The sequence below is a fragment of the Eubalaena glacialis genome, chromosome 17 (assembly GCF_028564815.1).
Source record: "Eubalaena glacialis isolate mEubGla1 chromosome 17, mEubGla1.1.hap2.+ XY, whole genome shotgun sequence".
Lineage (NCBI taxonomy): Eukaryota > Metazoa > Chordata > Mammalia > Artiodactyla > Balaenidae > Eubalaena > Eubalaena glacialis.
In genome coordinates this window covers 55,027,671-55,050,348 of record NC_083732.1, presented here as the reverse complement: position 1 = coordinate 55,050,348, position 22,678 = coordinate 55,027,671, and the positions used below count along the sequence as shown (strand labels likewise).

At 38.8% G+C, this 22,678-nt stretch overlaps 1 protein-coding gene across 2 annotated transcripts in view; it reads right to left on the bottom strand.

Moving 5' to 3' along the window:
• ATP6V1C1 (ATPase H+ transporting V1 subunit C1) overlaps positions 1–19,055 on the bottom strand; it is a 37,886-nt gene extending 18,831 nt beyond the window's left edge. The window contains exons 1-4 of one of the 2 annotated variants that reach the window (XM_061171361.1): positions 18,879–19,055; positions 17,837–18,012; positions 5,377–5,547; positions 4,029–4,096 (exon numbers count right to left, since the gene is read on the bottom strand). In XM_061171361.1, the coding sequence (XP_061027344.1) occupies positions 4,029–4,096; positions 5,377–5,508 (200 nt within the window). In that variant the 5' untranslated portion in view covers positions 5,509–5,547; positions 17,837–18,012; positions 18,879–19,055. The remainder of the gene's footprint in view (positions 1–4,028; positions 4,097–5,376; positions 5,548–17,836; positions 18,013–18,878) is intronic. The other variant, XM_061171360.1, reaches the window with a different exon arrangement.
• Between the last annotated feature and the right edge of the window lie 3,623 nt (positions 19,056–22,678).

Below are 22,678 nucleotides of genomic sequence, written 5' to 3'. Positions count from 1 at the left end.
GATTGCCTCTGATGTCAGCCTTTAGGGAGAGGTGTAATATGGTCAAAACAGGACTTGGGACAATTTCTCCAACGACTTTGTGCTCAACAGCAGGGAGTGTAAACTGGAAGACAAATTAAGAAACTCCTGCAACATGAACCAATAAGGGCCAGAAAAAAGCAACAGAAGGACAAAATGTGAATGACAATCCTATGCGGAATGACCTCAAACCTAAGAAAGTGGAACAAATTCAGAAAAAAATGATGTAAGCCGTAAGTCTTCAACATGTTTAACTTGGGATTTGTCCATACACTTGGCTGTGTCTCCAAAATTCACCCATTCCTTCAAAGAAGACAAACCATTATTCCCATATAAGTTGACGAGCATCTTGTAAACAGAACCATCTGCTATGAACATTCAAAAATGTGCATGTTCACAACATTGTAAATCAACTATACTTCAATTTTTTTAAAAAATGTGCATGTTTACCACAGAAATAGTTCAGAGTATAGAACTGCCTGGTGTCAAATTTATCAACTTAACATCCCATAACTCAGACCTTGACAATCCCCCTATGCATCTCTACAGGAGTATCCATGACACATGGTGACCTTAAAAAAAAACAAACAAACAAACTGCTCTAATGATTAGATTACTGAAAAAGTATAAACTATAATTTACTCCACCACAATGTTCAGACTTTAAAAACTGGAACACTCAGTCATTAAGCTAGCATCTGTCAATTCTACCAAGGTCTAACAACCATATGATTTTTAAATTCCTCATATCTTTCGGGAAGACTGATAGAGACAAGACTGCGTAACAGTGCAGAAAAGAATAGCTGACAAACTGCATAGGCAACTTGCAATGCTTCTGACCAAATGAACTGCATTTGCCCTAAATACTTACTTCCCTAAAAAATGTGCACAAACCTTAAACTATACTCAGGACATCCCAGTGATGATTTAAAGAAAGATCTAGAGAGCTACTGAGGTGATTCATAAGGATCTAAGTAAGTGTTAATAATTATATTCTCAGGAACCTCCCTTCTCACTGTCCTCTTTGTTGTCATGACCTAACATTGCAATGAGGCTGGTGGGACTGCAGAAAGGACAATCACCTCAGAGGGGGGGGCGACCATGAAAAGTTTACTTAATTAAAAACCTATAATCAAGAAACCAAGAGACAAAAAACTGACTGATGGTAAGAACTGAGACTATCATCAAAAATTATTTTCACATTTGCTCTACTGAATGTATGGAATTATTAACCCTAAAAGCAGTTTGTTACTTTTGCTTTCATCCTCTCTTTTCCATTTTTATTGCCTAGTGCCTGCCCTTAGCTGACGTTTTCAATATCTCTTGCATAATCTACTGTAAAACTGGCCCCCAACTGGCCTTTTGCCTCATGAGTACATCTTTAGGTCTATTTATTTACTTACCACATGTTGTTATGTCAAAAGATCTCTCTGCAACACCTCAGCCTCTACTACCAGAGTACTGCATTATGGTGGTTCTACCAATTCAGAAAAGCATAACAGCATAAACAAGAAAACCCTTCTGCACAGATTTTGAGAATAAGTTCCCCTCTATTCAGGTCTGTTCCCTTAAAGCTTTAATCAGATGTACATTTCTAAGATTCTCCAAAATTCTGGTTTTTTACAAATTATACCTATTTACCTAAGCCCTAAGTATTTAGAAAGCTCTGTACGTCAAGAGTCAAAGGGACTGTAGACTGAGTCTGTCAAGTAATCAAAATTCAGAAAGTTATTAAGGATCCCATACCCATCTTCAGCTAAAATACACAGTAACTGAATTTCAAGTGACTAAACCTGTAGCCTAGAAAAATCTTCTAATGTAACTGAATTTTGAAGACAAAAGCATCACCAAATAAATCTTCAAATAAATGGCATAACAGCCCATGTTCATGAATCAAAGACCTAATATGTCAGGATGGCAATACTGCTCAAATTATCTACAGATTCTACACAATCCCCATTAAAATTCCAGCTGACTTTCAGCAGATATTTGACATGGTGTTCCTAAAATTCAAATGGAAATGAAAGGAACCAAACAGCCAAAATAATCTTGAAAAAGACAAAGTTAAGTTGGAGAGCTCACATTTCCTAATTTCAAAACTTACTACAAAGCTGCAGTAAAGAGGGCAATGTGGTACTGGCATAAGGACAAGAATATGGAATACAAGTGAGAGTCCAGAAATGAACCCTTACATTTATGTTCCATGGATTTTTGCAAGGGTGTCAGGACAGTTCAATGGAGAGAGAATAGTCTTTTCAACAAATGGACAACTGGATATCCACATACAAAAGAATGAACATGGACTTCTCCCTTACACCATATACAAAATTCACTCAAAATGGATCAAAGACCTAAATGTAAAAACTAAAACTATAAAACTCTTAGAGAAAATACAGACATAAAACTGTGTGACCTTGGATTAGGCAATGTTTTCTTCCATACAACATCAAAAACACAAGCAACAACAAAAAAGAGATAAATTGGACATTAAAATTAAATGTTTTGTGCTTCAAAGGACACTATCTAGAAAGTGAAGACGACCGACAGAACGGAAGAAAATATTTGCAAGTCATATCTGATAAAAGAGTTGTATCTAGAATATATAAACAACTCTTACAAGTCAATAATCAAATGACCAATAAGCCAATTAAAAAACAGGCAAAGGATTCAAACAGACATTTCTCCAAAGAAGAAACACAAATGGCTAACAAACACATGAAAAGATGCTTAACACGTTATTAGCCATCAGGGAAATGCAAATCAAAAACACAATGAAGGGCTTCCCTGGTGGCGCAGTGGTTGAGAGTCTGCCTGCCAATGCAGGGGACACGGGTTCGAGCCCTGGTCTGGGAAGATCCCACATGCCGCGGAGCAACTAGGCCCATGAGCCACAACTACTGAGCCTGCGCGTCTGGAGCCTGTCCTCCGCAACAGGAGAGGCCGCGATAGTGAGAGGCCCGCGCACCGCGATGAAGAGTGGCCCCCACTTGCCGCAACTAGAGAAAGCCCTCGCACAGAAACGAAGACCCAACACAGCCATAAATAAATAAATAAATAATTTTTTAAAAAACACAATGAAATTCTCTTTAGTATCCACTAGGATGGCTATAATCAAAAAGATGGATAGTAACAAGTATTGTCAACAATGTGGAGAAATTAGAACCTTCGTACACTGCTGGTGAGACTGTAAAATGGTACAACCACTTTGGAAAACAGTCTGGCAGTTCTTCAAAATGTTAAAAGTACAGTTACATTGACCCAGCAATTCCACTCCTAGGTACATACCCAAGAGAAATGAAAACACATGAGCTCACAAATACTTGTACACAAATATTCATAGTAGCATTATTCATATGAGCCAAAAAATGGAAACAACCTTAATATCCATCAACTGATGAATGGATTAACAAAATGCAGTATATCCACACAATGTAATATTATTTGGTAATAAAAAGAAATTAAATGTTAATACATGCTACAACACAGATGAACCTTGAAAACATTACACTAAGGAAAAGAAGCCAGTCACAAGAGACCACATATTGTATGATTCCATTTATATGAAATGTCCACAAAAAGCAAATGCATAGTGTCAGAAAGTAGGTTAGTGGGCAGTGGGGGTTAGGGAGTAACTACTAATGGAAACAGGATGTTTATGATAGTGGCAGGGGGATGAAAATGTACTAAAATTGATTGTGGTGATGGCTGCACAACTCTGTGAATATATGAAAAATCACTGAATTGTACACTTGAAGTAGGTGAACTGCCTAGCATGTAAATTATATCTCAATAAAAATATTAAAAGGAGTCACCATTTTCACACGTCTAACAGGTGTATTTTATTGTACGTTAATTGTATCTTCATAAAGTTGATTTACAAAGAAAAAACAAAGTCATTGTTTTCTAAAACCATTCCAATAAGCAGAATACACATGTGATAATAAACCCAATGCCCAGGTAGCCTAATAGCGACTCTCATTTTGCTCTAGTCTATGCATATAAATACATTACCCTTCTACAAATGCATCCAGTTTAGCCAGTTCATCCGACAAACCAACCAAGACGTCCAGTGTGCCAACCTAGAAGGGAAAAACAACATTTCATTACTGAGATTTCATCCTGTTTTTTTTTAAACAAGGTAATACAACATCTTGATTTGAAGGGCCTGCAAATCTTAAGTTCTCCATATTTTATTTCATAATATGCAAGTGTGGTTAAAAAATGTTTGCTAGACACTGCAAAGCTGTTTATATGTACAAGATAATCCTCTAATTCATGGGCACAACCACCACTTAGATGTGAAGATTCCACAATAGCAGGCCTGTGCCTCTGGTGGTCCTGCCCAGTGGCAGTGGATCATTTGAAGTCATGGTTTACAAAAGCAGCTCTTAAGCAGGGGTCCAGAGCTGTGCATCAGAGCGTCTGTAACTGAAATTGTCGTGTTTTTTTTTTTAAAGGAAACTTTATGATCATTATTATTTTTGGCCGCACCGCATGGCACGCAGGATTTTAGTTCCCTGACCAGGGATTGAACCCGTGCCCCTGCAGTGAAAGCATGCAGTCCTAACCACTGGACCACCAGGGAATTCCCTGTAATCGAATTTGTACTCAAAACTGTGCATGTGTAAATGAGCGTGTTTTGGAAGAAATGTCCACAGTCTATATCAGTGTATCAAAGGAATTCATAAGTCCCAAAATACTAAGAACCAGTGGTTTTAAGTATTTCTTAAATGAGTGTTGTATGTAACTGCCTCATTTGGTTAACCAGAAAAATATAAGTATCATGATCTTTTCCATTCTTTACAAAAGTTCAGTCAACCGATTACTGGCAGCCTGCTTCACTTAGAGGCTGCTAGATTACTGATGTTTAATAAATGTTAAATAGATAAACTAGATTAAATAACTAGGATAGATTTGCCAAGTATAATTAAAGAGGTGCAATGGTAAAACATTTACAACATCAGTGAGTATTACATGAATTTAATAACAGAAAAATGGATTCACTGTGATATTTAAGAATACATAGTCCCAAGATTTTTCACTTCTAAAAATCATATTTAAGTAATACATCGAGTATTTTCATAAGATTTCTCATTAAAATTTAAATTACAATTTAGAAAAGCACAAAAGTTTAGGAAAAATGTTATTTTGTTTTGGTAGTTTCCTTCAAGACATCTCAATTTCCTTATTATCTAAAATTTGAAGATCAGAAAGAACAAGATAAGTTTTAAATTATGCCAATCCCTAGAGATGAGAGTTTTCTTTTGAAGGAACCTGGATATCTCGTTTCTACCAAAAGGTAAGCAGAGACAACTGTCCTCTCCTTCATGATGAACGATTTTGCACAGCACAGTTTTACCTTTAAGTCAGGAATGTTGAACTTTGAAGTAACTGCAAGATTGTTGTTCTTCGTAGTTGCCGCATGCAATTTCTCCCATGTTTGCTGACATGTTTTCTCCCCAGGAGCTGATATAAGCCAGAACTCAGTCATGTTGGTTACCAGATATTTCTTCCAAAATCAATAGAGACTCTGAAATGTAAAACAAAACAAACTAAAAGTACATTTAATATCACTTGTTTCTAAATTATTTCAGAGTGATAAGCATAGCCTGTTGCAAAACTATCAATAATTCAACACTGGCATACAATCCTAAGCAAAGTCAAATCTACTTACCTGGATGTAAATCCATATAAATGGTAAATGGTGATTTATTTATGATACTAGGAAAAAGAGATGATAAAGACCTAATACATGAAGTACATAATTTTTTTAAATTACAAAACATCCTAAAACGGGAATTAGTCAAGAAGTGAGACTACCCAAAACATCAGCCACCAAGAGTTTCATTCCACAAAAGAAGGTGGGAGAGTCACAAATTTATAGGTTTATCTTAAATTTTTAAAACATAAAACCAAAATAGCAAGTAAAAAAACATGCATAACTCTTACCTTTGAAAAAGAATTGAATCAATGCATTTGAACAGTAGCCACCAAATAAATTTGCCACATCTGGCTTAGCAAATCCTACAAGGTCAGCCAAACTGGTGGTTAATTTTCATCCATATTCAATCTAAGGGAATCTCCTCAATCCCTAGCATATACTTAGTGGCCATCAAATGCTTACAAATTTGCAAAAACAAAAAACAAAAAAAAAAACTTGCCAATCAACCTTGTAAATCAGTCTCTTATTTAAAATATGACTTGGGGCGGGAGGGATGCATAATACAACACTACTGGATCTGAATTAAGAGGCTGTGGATCTCCCTTTCCAGAGTTCCATTAAGACACAACCAACCCTCTTCCACAATCTTTCTCCCTCTCCCCTTTTCCCTCTCTCCCTGACACGCAGGCACGCACGCGCGCGCGCAGAGAAAAAGAAAGTCCAAAACCAAATCTACTCAGAATCTAAGTAGGTAAAGCACACAAACACAGAAGAACTCATAATATAATAGTGTCATTATTTCTACTTCAATATGCTTTCATTAGAACCACCATAAACTTTCTACTACCACTGCTTGTTTAACCTTTCCTGAAATTTGGAGTCTTAGGTAGAAGATAACGATCTTACAAAGTCGTCCTGATAATCAATCAAATAATGAATGTGAAAGAACTTTGTAAATTTAAATTTCCATTAAAATGTAAAGTATTATAGTTAATCGCAATGGACTTCCATAATTTCAAAAGGCAACTGAAATTAAAGTAATCCTACCGGGCCTCCCTGGTGGTGCAGTGGTTAAGAATCCGCCTGCCAACGCAGAAGACACGGGTTTGAGCCCTGGTCCAGGAAGATCTCACACGCCGTGGAGCAACTAAGCCCGTGGGCCACAACTACTGAGCCTGTGCTCTAGAGCCCGCAAGCCACAGCTACTGAGCCCACGTGCCACAACTACTGAAGCCCGTGCTCCTAGACCCCATGCTCCGCAACAAGAGAAGCCACTGCAATGAGAAGCCCGCGCACCACAACAAAGAGTAGCCCCCACTCGCCACGACTAGAGAAAAGCCCGCACGTAGCACTGAAGACCCAACGCAGCCAAAAATAAATAAATAAATAAATAAATAATTTCTAAAAAAATGTTTAAAAATAAATAAAGTAATCCTACCAGGTCATTACACAATTGAAGGTGACCTGAACATATATGCCATTCAATATTCTTATTTTTTTTCTAACTTCCATTTCAAGAGCATCTACCACATACTAGGTACTGCTCTAAATGTTTTATACGTTATTATTTCAATTAATCTTCCTAACACCTCTACGAGATACATATCATCCTCCCCACTTATAGATTTTTTTTAGAAATTTATTTATTTATTTATTTTTGGCTGCATTGGGTCTTTATTGCTGCACACGGGCTTTCTCTAGTTGCAGTGAGCGGGCTTCTCATTGCGGTGGCTTCTCTTGTTGCAGAGCACGAGCTCTAGGCGCACGGGCTTCAGTAGCTGTGGCACACGGTCTCAGTAGCTGTGGTGCACGGGCTTAGTTGCTCCGCAGCATGTGGGATCTTCCCGGACCAGGACTCGAAGCCGTGTGCCCTGTACTGGCAGGCAGGTTCTTAACCACTGCACCACCAGGGAAGTCCCCCACTTACAGATTTAAAAACATACTCAGAAAGGTTAAACTGGTGAAAATACAGATGGTGGTATTAAATGAATCTCAATAATTGTACTCTAAGATGATTTTTTCCAACATTACTAAAAAGGCTGCACTAAGAGCTGCACTCTCTCAAATGGCCAACAAACTAAACACAGGATTAATAGTGATGGTAAGCCCAGACAAAGCACTCAGCCTGGCCAGAAAAACAGTATCTGATGACCTGCAGATCACCTCCTCTCCCTGCAAAACGGCAGGTGACAGAATCAATTGTTAAGGTCTTCCTTATGATACTGTTAAATTATCTAAACTGCAGCTTCTTCAAAGACTGTAACCATATGAGCTATTACAGTAGATGTCACTATCATACCACTTAGAGTTCTAGAAAATCTTTTTCAGCCAGCAGGTTTCCGAAGGATTTCAAGAAATATAGAAAGAGGACCATATTTCCTCATTTATAAATACCTGCCTGACTCTACTGAGCTTTCATCAGGATCAAATGAAATAATGTCATGGTAATTCTAAACAAAACTAGAGTCCCATCCTGCCTCTAAAGGCTGTTCCCAGTGTCCCACATAGGAAATATCTTGTTTACTTACTATCTTGTAAATGCCACTATTATGCATTTATCACACTATTCTGCCTCATTTTTTTCATAACATTTTTTCCTCTCCACCTGACTGGGAAATCCTGAAGGGCCAGAATCATACCTTCTTTTCTGGTGCTCTAAAAACCCAGCATATACAATTCCTGCCAACAGCAGGGACTTTATGAATAAATAAGAGACTTTATGAATAAGTCCTTGTTTGTTTTATGAATAAATGAAATATAATTATAACAATGACTCTGAACCAATCAAAAAGTCTGATTAGAGAAAAAAAATAAGGGCCAAGAAAAATATTTAAATGTTTTATAAAGCTTTTTTTTAAAATTTAGTCTTTCAGAAAACAAATCCTAACCTTAGAGTAGTATATAAATTAAAAATCAGTAAAGCTGCAGATTACTAAGCCTTTGTCTTTCGTTATTTTACAGGTGAATATAGAAGAGAGGGATTGAGAAAGAACCTGTTGGTACTTTCGGCAAAGCCATGGCCTCAATTCTTCTATCCTCTGGTCAAAGCAAACTATATAAGAGGAGTCTGATGGGAAAGACAAGCGACTTAAGTATCTAAGGGTAAATGTAAGAACTGCCTATGAGAAGAGCATCAATAAGTCTTCTGCAAAATCCCTGTTTTCTTGTCCATTGTTATCCTGTCACTTAAACAAGTTACATAAAAAATTTCTCTTTGAAATTGAAGTACAAGTTACGCTCAGTTCCAAAAAAACCCTATCTTTGCAGATGAACATATTTGGGGGGGGGGTCAAAAAATGAAATCCCTGTTGCTAAACACATTTCCCTTTCTGAGCCACACAGTCAAAACTGGTGTCCACTGGTTATCATCTCACCAAAGGTCTGGACACCTCCACTTCCGCTGACTGCTTCAACTGACTTGTTTTTATGCCTAATTATTTCCCTTTGTTTCATCGTGTATACTGGAAGTCAGGCATAAATATAGGCAAATCATATGTTAAGCAAAAGAGAAAATGATTTAGAAGGCATTCCTCAAGACTCAGTTCAAGGTTTAAGTCCCTCACTTATATGTGTGTATACAGTTGCTCTCTGATGATCTTATTTATACTCAAGGCAATTCCAGTCTAGATGCTGAACACTATTCCAAATTGTATCTCCAGCCTAGGCTCCTCTGCTGCATCTAGAGCTGTACCCAACAAGTCTCCACAGTTGACTACAAGACATCTCCACCTGGATGTCTCCAAAAAAACCCAACATTTCTAGTCAAACCCCTAATGGCTTCCCCCAAACCTGGTCCTACTCCAGTGTTCCCTGAGTTAGCACAGTACCCCTGCAACATTAGACAACTATCAATAGAATTGTCAAATGTCATCAAGACAGCAGCCAATACTTATTGTGCACTTCTTATCTACCAGCACCAGTCAAAACACTTTACATGGATTAACTCACTTGGTATATCGCATGGATAGTAGTTACAAATGAAGAAACCAAGGCACAGAAAATGCCTCATATATTACATGAAATATATATTACAATATGTATCATGTCATATATCATATGAGTGCATATATTACATGCTAAGGATGAATGTATTATATGCTCTCACAGCACCTTTTAAGTATTTCCCTGAGCAACACTTTTTATTGATGTCTTTCTACCAAATAAACTGCGCATTAGGGTAGGTGGAAACCATGATAGCTTTTGCTCACAACCGTACTCTCAGTACCTGGTACAGAGGCTGGTATGTAGAACCTCAAAAAGTATTTGTTGAATATTCTTGAATGAATAAGTAACTGTGAAGATTAAGTAAGATAATAAAGTTAAAATACCTGGCTTATAATTGGTTCGCTCCCTTCACTTCCTCCGTATTTTTTAAAAAGTCAATTTCATTGAAATATAATTTATATACAATAAAATGCACCCATTACAAGAGTACAGTTTGATGAGTTTTTGACAAACATACACACCTGTATAACCACCACCAAAATCAAGATTAAGAACATTTCTGTCTTCCCAAAGCCTTCCCTCACACCCAGGCCCAGTCAATCCCTGCCCTACTGCTGGCCCTGGGCAGATGCCAATCTGCTTTCTGTCACACTATAGATTCATTTGGCCCGATCTAGAATTTCATTGTAAATGGAAGTGCATGCTTCGTACTCTTTTATATCTGGCTTCTTTTGCTCAGCATGTCTGTGATATTTGTCTATGGCCTGTGTATCAGTAGCAGTTCATTCTGTTTTATTGCTTAGTGTTCCATGACATGAATGTACAATGGTTTGCTTATCCATTCACCTGTTGATAAGACATTTGGATGGTTACTGGTTTGGGGCCATTAACAATAAAGGTGCTATGAATATTCCTCTACAAAGCTTTTGTGAAAATACACATTCATTTCTCTTGGATAACCATCTAGAAGTGGAATTTCTGAGTTGAATGATTAGCATATATTTAACTTTATAAGAAGCCACCAAACTGTTTTCCAAAGTAGATGTAATATTTTATATTCTCATTAGCAAGATACACAGTTCCAGTTGTTTCACATGCCCACCAACACTTAGTGCTGTCAGCCTTTTTATTTTCAGCCATTCCAGGGGGTTGCAGGGGAATCTCACATTTCCACAATGACTACAAAGTTCAGGATCTTTTCATGTTCTTATCAACCATTTGTATATCTTCTTTTGTGAAGTTTCTATTCAAATCTTTTGTGAAATTTCTATTCAAATCTTGTGCCCAATTTTTTAAAAAGCTGCATTGATCTTACTGAGTTGTAGGAATTTTTTGTATGATCTTGATACAATTTGAGAGGTAGGTGTGTGTGTGTGTGTGTTTCTTACGTACTTTCTCATGTCTTGCCCTTTCTTAATAGTGCTTTTGAGTAGAAGTTTTCAATTCTGATGTCCAGTTTACTGATTTTTCTTTTATAATATATGATTTCCGACATAAGAAAAATCTGCCTACCCTCAGGGTCACAAGGATTTATCCTGTTTGGAGTTCAGAGAGATCCTTGAATCTGTGTTTATAGTTTTCAACGTTCATCCATTATTTTCTTCAAATTTCTTTCTTGCTTCTCTTTCCTTTTTTTTGAGACAAAAATGGCATGTATATTAAACCACCTGATATTGTCCCACAGGTCACTGAGCTTGCATTCACTTTTTTAAATTGTTTTCCTCTCTGGGCTTCAGTTTGGATACTTTCTTGCTACATCTTCTAGTTGGCTGACCTTTTCTTTAAAGTAATCTATTTGTCTCATGAAGTGAATTTTTCGCTTTAGATGTATTTTTCACCTTTATAAGTTCCATCTTTTAAAACTTCTCTTTCCTCATTATGTTCATGTTTTCTGTTAAATCACTGAGCATATTTACAATTCACAACATTAGATTGTTGATCACTGGATTTTGTTTTCTTCCTTTTAAGAATGTTGTGCTTTGTTCTGATGGTTACCTTACTTGAGCTTTAGCATGCTTCATTTCAAGGCTTGTTTTTATACTTTGTTAGGCTAAGTCTAAAGCTTTACTCTAGAGCTAATGTAGCCCTTCTACTAAGATCTGACCATCTGGGGATTCCATGGGATGCCCCAGGGATTCAATAAGGTATTCATATGCCTTCTGGCCCCATGAGCTCTGGCAACTGTCTAAAGCTCTCTAGTCATTCTTTGCCGGGCCTCCTACAGAGAGAGACTCCTTTACAGATGGGGTTTCTGTCTAGCTCCCGCCTGTCAGCCAATCCAACCCGCAAATTCTAGCCAGATAAGCCTTCCCCAACTCCAAGTCTCCTCAACTCAGCAAGACCAACATGCTCTGCTTGGTCTCCTCTAAACCATGGTCCAGAGAGTGACTCCAGGCAGAAAGCCAGAGGGATTATAGAGCTCATTTCATTTGTTTCCTGTCTCTTGGTTCCTGTATTACCTCTGTTGTCCAATAACTGGAAGCAGTTTTTTCATATATTTTATCCAATTTTCTAGTTGTTTATGGTGGGAAAGCAAGTATGGTACCAGTTATTCCACGCTGGCCAGAAGCTGAAGTCTCCTCTAGTTTTGCTGTATGTATTGTTCCTGAGTTTTTGGTTTTGCTAGGGATTCGACCACAACCTCCCAGCCCCTCAGCCCCATGCTTTAACATTTAAAAGAAAACAGGATTAACAACAATGAACATGAGAAATATAACAAGTCTAGGCTGAAAGACTGTAATAATACTATGTGTGGGAAGAATGGAGCACTGCTTTGGCAGTAAGGTGGACAAACGTTCATTTCCGTTTAAAAAAAAAAGGACAGATGTAGCTTGAATAAATGTCCTACAAATATGTGTCATTAATTTTGCAAATGTATAGCATGCTCTCATGATTGATAAAATATAAATTCATTTAAAAGCATTAATAAAGATATAATAACTTGCCATCATTAATATTTCCTCAATCTAAAATAATTATATATCACAGGATAACCCAAAAAAGTTCTGCAACTTTTTTAAAAAGGGACAATTTCTAGAAGGCAGTTTGTCAATGTTAATCAAAAGCCATAAAAACGCTGACACAGCTTTAAGAAAGAAGACTATATATAGGTATAAACATTAAATTGTTAAAAAAAACTATTAAAGATTATCTCTTGGGAGTGGATTATGAATGTTCATTTTCATTCTTTCTGCGTATTCCTGTTTCCTAATTTTTTATTAATGAATTACTACAGGTAAATGCCAAAAAAACCCCACACACTTCATTAAAAAAAAAAAAAAGTGGGGCAATATCCTCACACTTGAAAACACTGAAAAGTTTAGAGACCGTTAAATGGCATGGCAACAAAGAACCCTGGATATAAGTACAAAAGATAAAGGCAAAGCCGGTTAGTAAAGCTGGTTAGTAGTAGCTGTGTCTGAAGTATGAGATCAAGGTTGGTAAACAGCCTTTTTATCTCACTGGGAATTTCAGTCAGAAAGAACCTAAATGCCAACTTCAGGAAGCGTAGTGTAACGGCCACAGCACTGCACTGAGAATATGAAGACTTGGAATCTAATCCCAATTCTGCATATCATTGTCTGCGTAAATTTCATTTGTAAAATGAGAGGACTAGATTACCATATCCAGGATCCTTTTTTGCTCCTATATTCCATGAATCTATACTGGGTAAGACCCAGGACTCTTTTTTTTTTTTTTTCTATTTTCTTGTTAAGTCCCTCAAATAAATCAGATGATCGGACAGGTTTCAGAACCACTATAGTAAAATAAGCATTTCCATGATTATATAGTGAGTTACATAGTAAATGTTACAAGAAATGGCAAATATTCCTTAATAAGATGGCTAAATGTCATACCATCATTATCAAGAATCACGCAGTATTGTTAGTTCTATAATACAGGAATGATTTTTGTTCTATGGAGTTCAGAAACCTTAAATACATGAACCCACTTTTTGCATGCTTTCTATGGCAGCTTACAAACTTAAAAAGTGAAAAGCAATATATGAAATCATGTACAGAACAATACGAAATCTGGGTAAACTACTGCTCTGCTCAAGAAATACACAATTTTATTTCATTGATGAAGGACAGACATAGAGGATTTTAATGCCCTTCGTACAAATAGGTGGTTTTGTGACCACAGTGTTAGAATCCGGATTCATGCCCAAAACTTCCTGAAAAACTTTTCCAGCACTAAAAACATTGCTCTAGGTGATGGGAGGCTGAGTTACTCACAAAAACATATGCTCCTAGTCCTGCTTCTGCTCAGAAATAAAATTCAAATCTCCCATTCTTCACAGTCATCACTACTAATGTCCTTTGTCTGAGTTTTTCTGCCTTATCTTCACAATGTTCTGACCTCCCTTTATCCATCTTTACCTCAGGCCTGCTTGTAGTCTCTTTCTTACTTGCCTCTGCTCAACAGTCCATTTTGCAGAAAGCAACCTCTCTCCTCCTATTTCAACCAACTCAAAATTCTCTTAACAAAAAGATTTCCCCAACCAAGTCCAACCACGCACCAAATCCATTCATATAATCCCAAACTATTTCTCCCTCAACCCGCATGTCCACTGAAATCCATGTAATAGACTGCATTAAAACAAACATCTATTTTACATTTTTTTCCGCCCAAATATCTGTTTGATTGTAACTGCTTTCAAGTTAGGGTCATATCATTCATCAAATGTTTTAGGTGCTTAAATTCCCAGAACTGTGGTAAGAAGCAAAACAAAATGTACTCCCTGTCTTGAAGGAGCTTATACTTGTGTGTGGGGGGGTGTGTATGTGTGTGTAGGTCTCTACGAGTAGGTAGGTCTGTGTGTGCAGGGAAAGGTAGGAGGAAAACAATGCAGATGACAAAATAAAAAAAAAAAATCAAGGCAGAATACACTGGAGGCACAAGAGAAACACTAGTCAAATTTTTTAAACACTTCTATCTTGTCTGACTGCAATAAGTATTTTTTTGTTTTTAAAGCAGTAACAACTCTTTTTCAAAATGGAAGGAAGGAAAAGAGAGAAGAAAGGAAATCCTGGGTCCAAAGCTCTGAGATTGTTTATTTCATTACTGTATCACCCACTTATGAGAATTTAAAGGCGGTGGATTATTTTCCTACCGCAAGCGATCTGAATGTAAAATAAAAAGAGTAAAGTAGTAACTATCACAACAACACAAAAGGTGGGGACAATAAACCCAAACAGCTACTAGCATTCCTTCTGTAAATGAAGGTATGACCCTGACCCAGGATAGGGGCAACCCTGTAAGTGCTCCAATACTTAAGTCCTTTTAATGCTTTCAAGGAACCAATATTTTAGTCTCTGAAATGCAACCACCTTTCACAGTAAATTAAATTTCTCAATAAAGGCTGAAGGTGGTCTAAATGCAAAACAACTTCCTTTTTCTGTCCTTGAAAATACCAAGTTGTTTACTAAAGTGACTTATTTCAACAAGCACAAGAAGGCATACCTCAGATATCAGTGAAATATCACATAGCCTTCCAATTGTGACACATCAACTTTTAACAGAATCGATCAGTGCAAAACATTTACCACAATCCATTCATCTTAAAAAGTTGCTACATCCTTCCCCTAGAGATTTTTAATACTATACAAATAAAGAGTAAGAATAACTGTTTCCTCTCTGAATGTTAAAATTCTAGCCTTCAAAACAGAAGCATCTTAACTGGGATTGTGGGAGGGACTTGCTCACAATAAAACTTGTTTTAAAAGTTTCCAACAACAATGGGGGATTTTACCTTCCAAGAGAGACTTTCATGATTCATACAGAAGGAAATTTTTAAATTATCAGGACACACACCTTCTTTAAATAAATCTTAACTTTTGTGTTGTTTTGTTTTCAACTGAAACTGTACCTATAAATGCTCTATAATCCTTTTAAGGATTACCTGAATTTCATGCCATAAATATACTGAAATATGAAAGACAATTTAATCTTTAATGTATTTTATAAACAACTGCCATCTTTTTATTTTACAGTTGGCTAGAAATAAATGTGTAAGAACCAAGCCTTACTTAGGCATAGATGCTGATCATAAAAAATGAAACCAGCTAGAAAGGTAACAACTCATAACACAATGTTAAAAATCTCTTGCAATTTCTGCTAAAGCAAGCTGAATCGATAGGCAAGGAGGGCACTGTACCCCCATTACTAAAGGAATCATCAGAAGCTTCTGAGGGCCCAGAGACTTTCTCTCTGCTACAGGCAACTCAACATTGACCCAGGGAGCAAACAATTCCTTCCATGCCAGGCAACTCCCTGATTCTACACTCACGGCTCCCAAAACGTTACTTCCCTTCTCTTTCAGGCTGTTATTTTATAACAGTGACTGGACCACAACACCATGTTTTCCACTAGAAGGTGCTGATATCTCTAAGACAATGTATTCTAGCCTGAAATTCAACAAGCCAAAGACCTAAAACAAGCTTGTTGCCCCCAATTCATCACTCAAGTAAGCTCGAGATCCTGTTTCCTGGTAATGACAACCACTTATTGAATATGTGCTATGTGATTAGCACTTCAATATGCTAAGCAATTTTGTAGTTGATTCCTTCAAAGAAGATGGTATCACCAACCCCACTTGCAGATGAGAGAACAGTTAATGAAATTTCTTGCCCAAGGCCACAGAGCTAGTGACTACATACATTTTACTTGCTAGTTTATTAAAACACTGCTCTTAACCTCTATATCCCCATCATCTAGTAGAGGGCCTGTCACTAACAAGCACTCAGATATGTGTCCAATAAATAAAGGATGGCACCACATGGGGTGTTTCACAACCAAATGGTACCTCTCTTCACCAGGAGGAGTTTGGAAATGTCTGGGAGCATTTTAGGTTGTCCCAACGTGGGGGCCACTACCACCATTTAGTGGATGGGGACCAAACAAGGGACAGTCCTGTCCAAAATGCCAACAGCACCCACTGAGAAACACTAAACTATAGGCTGGTTCACAAAGAAAACCTTTCATGGTAAAGTCAATCCACCTGTTAACCAGCTTAATTTATAAATAACTTCCTATTCATGGATAGTTTGCTTAAAATATCTTAAAAGATACATCAATCTCTTTCTATAAAACACCATTTTTGCATTTACCTGCATTTTATTTTCAAGTACAGAGCTAAGGCTCCATCTTCTATCCTATGATATAACCAAAGTACATCTCCTCCACTGCCCACAGGGCTCCTCTTGGAACTCAATATATGTATAGCGGATTTGCTACACATTTGGAACAGGATTTTGCTTCCTTATCAAGAATACAGTTTGAATTTTCTAGTTCCAAGGTTCACTCTTGTCAAAGGGAAATTTTAGACTGCCCTGCTTCACTGCCTGAGCTATCTTTCCAAGGTCACCATGCTAATGGTTTCTACTATGTCTTCAAAACATCAGTGAAATGTGAACCGAACATGAATTAGTTTATAACTAAAATGGTATAAAATTCCACATCCAAAGGGTGAAAAAGGTTTACTCCAGCACATAGATCAGAATACATACAAGAATAAAATTTAACTAGTAGGTATTTGGTCAAAACTGCAGCAACGCCTAAGCAGGCTCACGTGCAAAAAGAAGACTGACTACTTGGGGACTGGACCACAAGAAGATCCTTTGGCAAAGGTTTATTTTGGCGTACCAGCTTTGCTCTTTAGCCAATGCAACTATTTCGCAAGCTGTGGAAATAATTTCAGAATCAAATTTTTGAAGCCCAAACGTTTCTTTTTAGGTAGAGAAAACTAATGTAAATAAGGCTCTTAAGACTAATATGCCAAAAAATAAAAATGATCATTTCCTGCCCAGTTCTAAAAGCAGTATTACACTAACCACCTAGTTCTCAGCATTTACTTTAGTCAGATCCCGAGTACTGTTTCTTTAGATTTTATCTAGTCCCTGCAAGATACACCAAAAGAGAAAAAGATCCGGGAGTTCTGAGACACAAACCCGAGGCTCCGTCTTCAGCACAATTTGAGACTTGCTTGTTGCCAAAGAACCGTGATTGACAAGCTGAGCGCCTTTTGCCCACCTTGTTGCTCATTATCTCCTCCAGCTGAACTGTAAACCGAACCGCTTCACCCAAGCTAACAGAAAAGCAGTTTTTAAAGCACTGACCACCGCTGCCAAATCCCTTTGAAGCTGTCCTACTCAAAAAAGTTCACCGAAAGTGCTGAATCAAAGATTACAGTGCACTACGAAAAACTCACCCTTCTCTCTAGATGTAATTGTGGTTAAGTACTGTGCAGGTAATCGGCAATCAGAAGACGATGGAAGTTATGCTAGACTTAGACACATCACTTGATGTCCATTTCTAGGTCCAAGGGTCTAGATAGGTCCCTAACTATACAATGAATGGCATTTTCATCTACTTTCTCTCAAAGACCTGTGAGAACAAAATAAACATGAAAGGTAATTCCTGTGACTATTGTTCAATAAAAGATGTTCCGGAGTAGATGACAGTACCAAAGGATAAGTTTGGAAGGCCAAAACAGATCTTTGCAAAGGAGTCTCCCCTCAACCCCCAAATGATCCAATCTCCCCTGTGTACTTCAGGACTGCTTTGGGGGTAGCTATAACTACCCGCAGTGAAGGGTGCAAACAGAATCTAACCAAACTTTCCTTCCCCTTACTCCTCTGTTTCTCAGGTGATTCAATTTGCCCGTGTGATTCTCCCCTCAAGTTCCTTTTCAGGGGTTTCTTGCCTACCCTTCCCCCATTCTAATAAAAAGTGGTTTCAGTTCTCTGGATTCTCGTTCTTTCCCCTGCCCACAAGGACCCTGCGTCCTCTCTGAGGGGCTCCTAAACCCTTTAAACTGCCACCCCCATACTCGCAAGCGCGTACACCCAGTGGAGGCTCTCGCGGTCGCTATGACCTCACACACACCACCCCGGATCCTCATCTGGGCCACTCAGTCACCTTTCATCCCCCCCAATCAAGGGGACGAGCATTCGCTGTGACCCTCACTCCAATCCCAGGAGAACTATCCCAGACCCGCAGTGTTTATTTCTGCCTCTGCCACTGAGTACCCCCTGGGGCCCTTTCTCTTTTTCCCTCCTTCCTCTTCCCTAGAGAACCTAGGCCCAAGGCGGCCACGAACCCGCACCAAGAAACCAGACACAGCCGCCCAACTGGCTCCAACGCCTCAGCCTCGGCCCCCGCGCCCGCCCCCATCCCTCCCCGGCGGCGACCGCAGCGCAAGCTTCGGCCTGGCCGGGGCTCCCCAGCCGGTGTAGCCATCGCTCACTGACCCAGGGAAGTGTCAAACGAGGAAGTGGCAGCAGTAACAGGTACAGAGGTGTACAGCCTGGCAGACGTTAACGGCTCAGCGCTCCATCCCTACCCGACCTAAGCTCCGGGCTCACGGCTTCCTGGACCCCAGAGCCCACGAAGCAAGTCACGTGCCAGCCGGAGCAGTCAGCTGACCGCGGCGCACGCCGCTCCGCCTACGCGCGCGCCACTGCGCAGCCGCCGCGGCCGAGCCCTCGGAAAAGGGGAGGGGAGGGGAGGGGAAGGGCGGGGAGAGGGGAGGGGGGAGGGGGAGGGGAGGGGGAGGGGGAGGGGAGGGGGGAGGGGAGGGGAGGGGGGGAGGGGAGGGGAGGAGGGGAGGGGCGGGCCTAGGAGGCTCCCGGGGGATCCAAGGAGACCCAGGAGTCGCTGCTGGCGGCCGCTGTTCCGCGATCGGGTAGGGTTTCTGCCACCATCCCTAAGGTTATCCCACTTCTTCAGGTTTCTGCAGTTTGGAATTTGTCTCCAGCCCCTACACAGGCTTCTCCTCTCGGGGTTTTCTTCGGACAGCCCGGTTTTCTGAGTAATATCCTTAATAGTTCACTTCGGCCGCTGATTCACCTTTTCCTTCCAGTCCACTTCAGGTTAATTCCATAAATGTTCATGGAGCATTTACTGTGCGATAGTGACTGTGCGATTTCTTAGGATTATCTGCTGGCGTGAATCACTCCTTGCAGGAGGGAGCCTGTTATCTAGTTCAGGGGTATGTGAGGCGTGTGATAAACATCATAAATAGTTGGCACCACATTAGATAGTGGGAAACCAAGGAAGGTTACACGGCAAAGGCATGGACAGGAGAAATCATGTCCTTTGGGGGAAAAAAGGTAGCAAGCCGCTCTTTTGAGCCCTGCATATTTCATTGGCTGGGGAGGTAGGTGGTATTATTCTAATTTAGAACATAGTTTTAGAAATGGTAAAGAACTTTGTGATTTTCTAATTCAGTACTTTTATATTTACAAATGGGGAAGGTGAAGAGCCAGAGGTCACAGAGCTGTTTAGCACAAGAGAATAGGCATACCTGGTTTTAAATCCTGGTTCCACTGCTGACCAGCTGTGTGACCTCAGGCCTGTAAACTTCAGCTTCTTCACCTGTAAAATGGTGGTAATAATACATCCCTTATAGGGGTGTTGGGAAGATTAAATGACGTGTACATTTGGCATAGTGCCTGGCACATACGAAACACCCAGTAAATGGTTGCCATTATTACTATATATTATAGGACCCAGGTTTTCTGACCTATCTTATGCCTTTTCTGCTGTTGTGTCCCTGCAGAAATTCACCACAGAATTTCTTAGAGCCTTAGTAATACATTGGACAAAAAGTAACAACCAACCAACCTATCCCCAACCTGATGCTTTTCACCAGTTTTGGGTGATGTTCAGGCAATTCCAACAACCAGTTCTGTAACACAACTTTGGAAACTTGTCAGGAATTCCAAGGGCTTTATCTGGCATCACAAAAGGTGGGCCTAAAGGCAATGTTTTGTTAGATCTGTACTGTCCAATACAACTTTCTTCAGTGGTGGAAATGGTATTCTGTGCTGTCCATATCATATCCACTAGACTTACATGGCTCCTGAGCAGTTGAAATGTGGCTAGTGTGACTGAAGGACTGAATTTTAAATTTTATTTCACTTTAATTAATTAAAATTTAAATACCCAGAGGAGGCTAGTGACAACTGCTTTGGGCAGTGCAATATTAGGGTCTGCATTTAAAACCTTTTGGTTTCTTTATGTTTGCATATGGCCCTGAAGCAGAATTCTCATGTCCATTTCTTAATTTTTGAACTCGAGTACATCTACTTCTGACGTCCAGACACTTTACAATGTTTTAAACACCATGTTATACTTGAGAGGCAGTATAATGTAGTGCTCGATAAACGTTAGCTCTAATTATCATTAGACCTAGCATATCTCATTTAAAAATCTAGCAAACATGTTTAAAATAAGCAGGGCATGATTGCTTTCTAATGGCTTCTAATAGTTAGGGAACGTATTTTACAAAGAGCGGGGAAGCTTGCTTTTTGATACAATGCATAGGAGCATCCTAGGTATCTAAGTATGTGTAACAGGCATGACACACCTTTTCCTCCATTTCCAGGTATCTAAATACTCCCCATCTGGAAGCACCTTCTAAGGCTTAAAGCACTGAAAAAATGTGTAGAGAAGATTTTTTTTTTTCTCATAATTTTGTCAAGGGAAAAAGATAAATGTTTTAATGAAACAAAGTGGGGAAAGTATTTGAAACTACTAGCACAATAGGAATCAAAATCATTTTTCACCCCCCTATAATATTAAAAATATCTTGAAAGTTGGTACTGATATTCCTCTTAGAAAAGGAAATGTCCTTGTTTAGGAAAATACTTTGATAAACTAGCATAGTGGAAGATAAACTGAGAGCTTGGGTAAATGGAGACAAAGAAACAAAAGACATAACTAAACTAGTTTCCAATAGAGATTGGAAAGGAACAGAAATGGGGTGGGGGCGTGTTGGAATGTGAGGAAGGCATAAGGTGAAGAGAGCAGAGAAAGAAGAAAGCAACACGATAAAGAACTTGAAAAAACACGACTGTTTAGAACCCTGTTTGAGATCCCTTCAATTGCTATGATGTAAATCCATTGCCATCTGCCCAGACGTTTAATGAACTCAAATGCTTTAATGAGCTATTTTTTTTTGGTAGAAATTTATGGTATCCAGGTGACATTATATAAAGATCTCAGACAAATTAATCAGAACAATACTAAGACCCCAACATGCAAATGAACAAAAAGCACAAAAAATTGAGAAAAAAAGAAATACCACTGGCTAAAACATATAGGAAATGTACACTCTTACTAGTGCTCAAAAATATAAATAAGATAGCAAATATAAATATTTATCAAAATAAGTAAATAATATATAAAAATAAATATGAATAAGAACCTGTATTAGCAAAGACAGAAATATGTACATAATAGCCAGTGCTGGTGATGGTGTGATAAGACCGTCTCTTACAGTGCTAGTGGAAATGTAAACTGGTACAACTTTTATGGTCAGCAATTTGACAGTATGGATGAGAAGCCTTAAAAATGCTTATTCCATTTTGATCCATATTAGGATGGAAATAATGGAAAAGGTAGGAAAATATTTATGCAAAATATATTCATTACAATATAATGTCTGTTTTCATCATCAACAACATTAAAGATTTAGTTGAAGAACTAAGCCCCAATGAAGATGAAGCATTGAAAATGATTTGATGTATATATCTGGAATTTTTAGAGTATAATGTTCAGGGTTAATGAATAGGATACACTAGGGAATTCCCTGGTGCTCCAGTGGTTAAGACTCCGTGCTTTCACTGCTGAGGGCCTGGGTTTAATCCCTGGTCAGGGAACTAAGATCCCACAAGCCGTGCGGCACAGCCAAAAAAAAAAAAAAGAAAAAGAGTAGGATACAGTAGACCAGTGGGTCTCAGCTAGAGGACATTTGGCAATGTCTGGAGACGTTTTTGCTTGTCACAACCTGTGGGGAGAGAGATGCTACTGGTATCTAGTGAAATCAGAGTAGAAATCAAGGACGCTGCTAAACATCCTACAATGCACAGGACAGCTCCACAACAAAGAATTATCTGATCCAAAAAGTCAGTAATGCTGAGGCTGAGAACCCTAGTACTAGACCCACAGGTTCTCAGAGTCCCAAATTCTTGACGAACAACGTAGTATATAATACTCTCAGTTTTTTATCTGTGAAACTGAGACAATATTAACCTCTGTTGTAAGA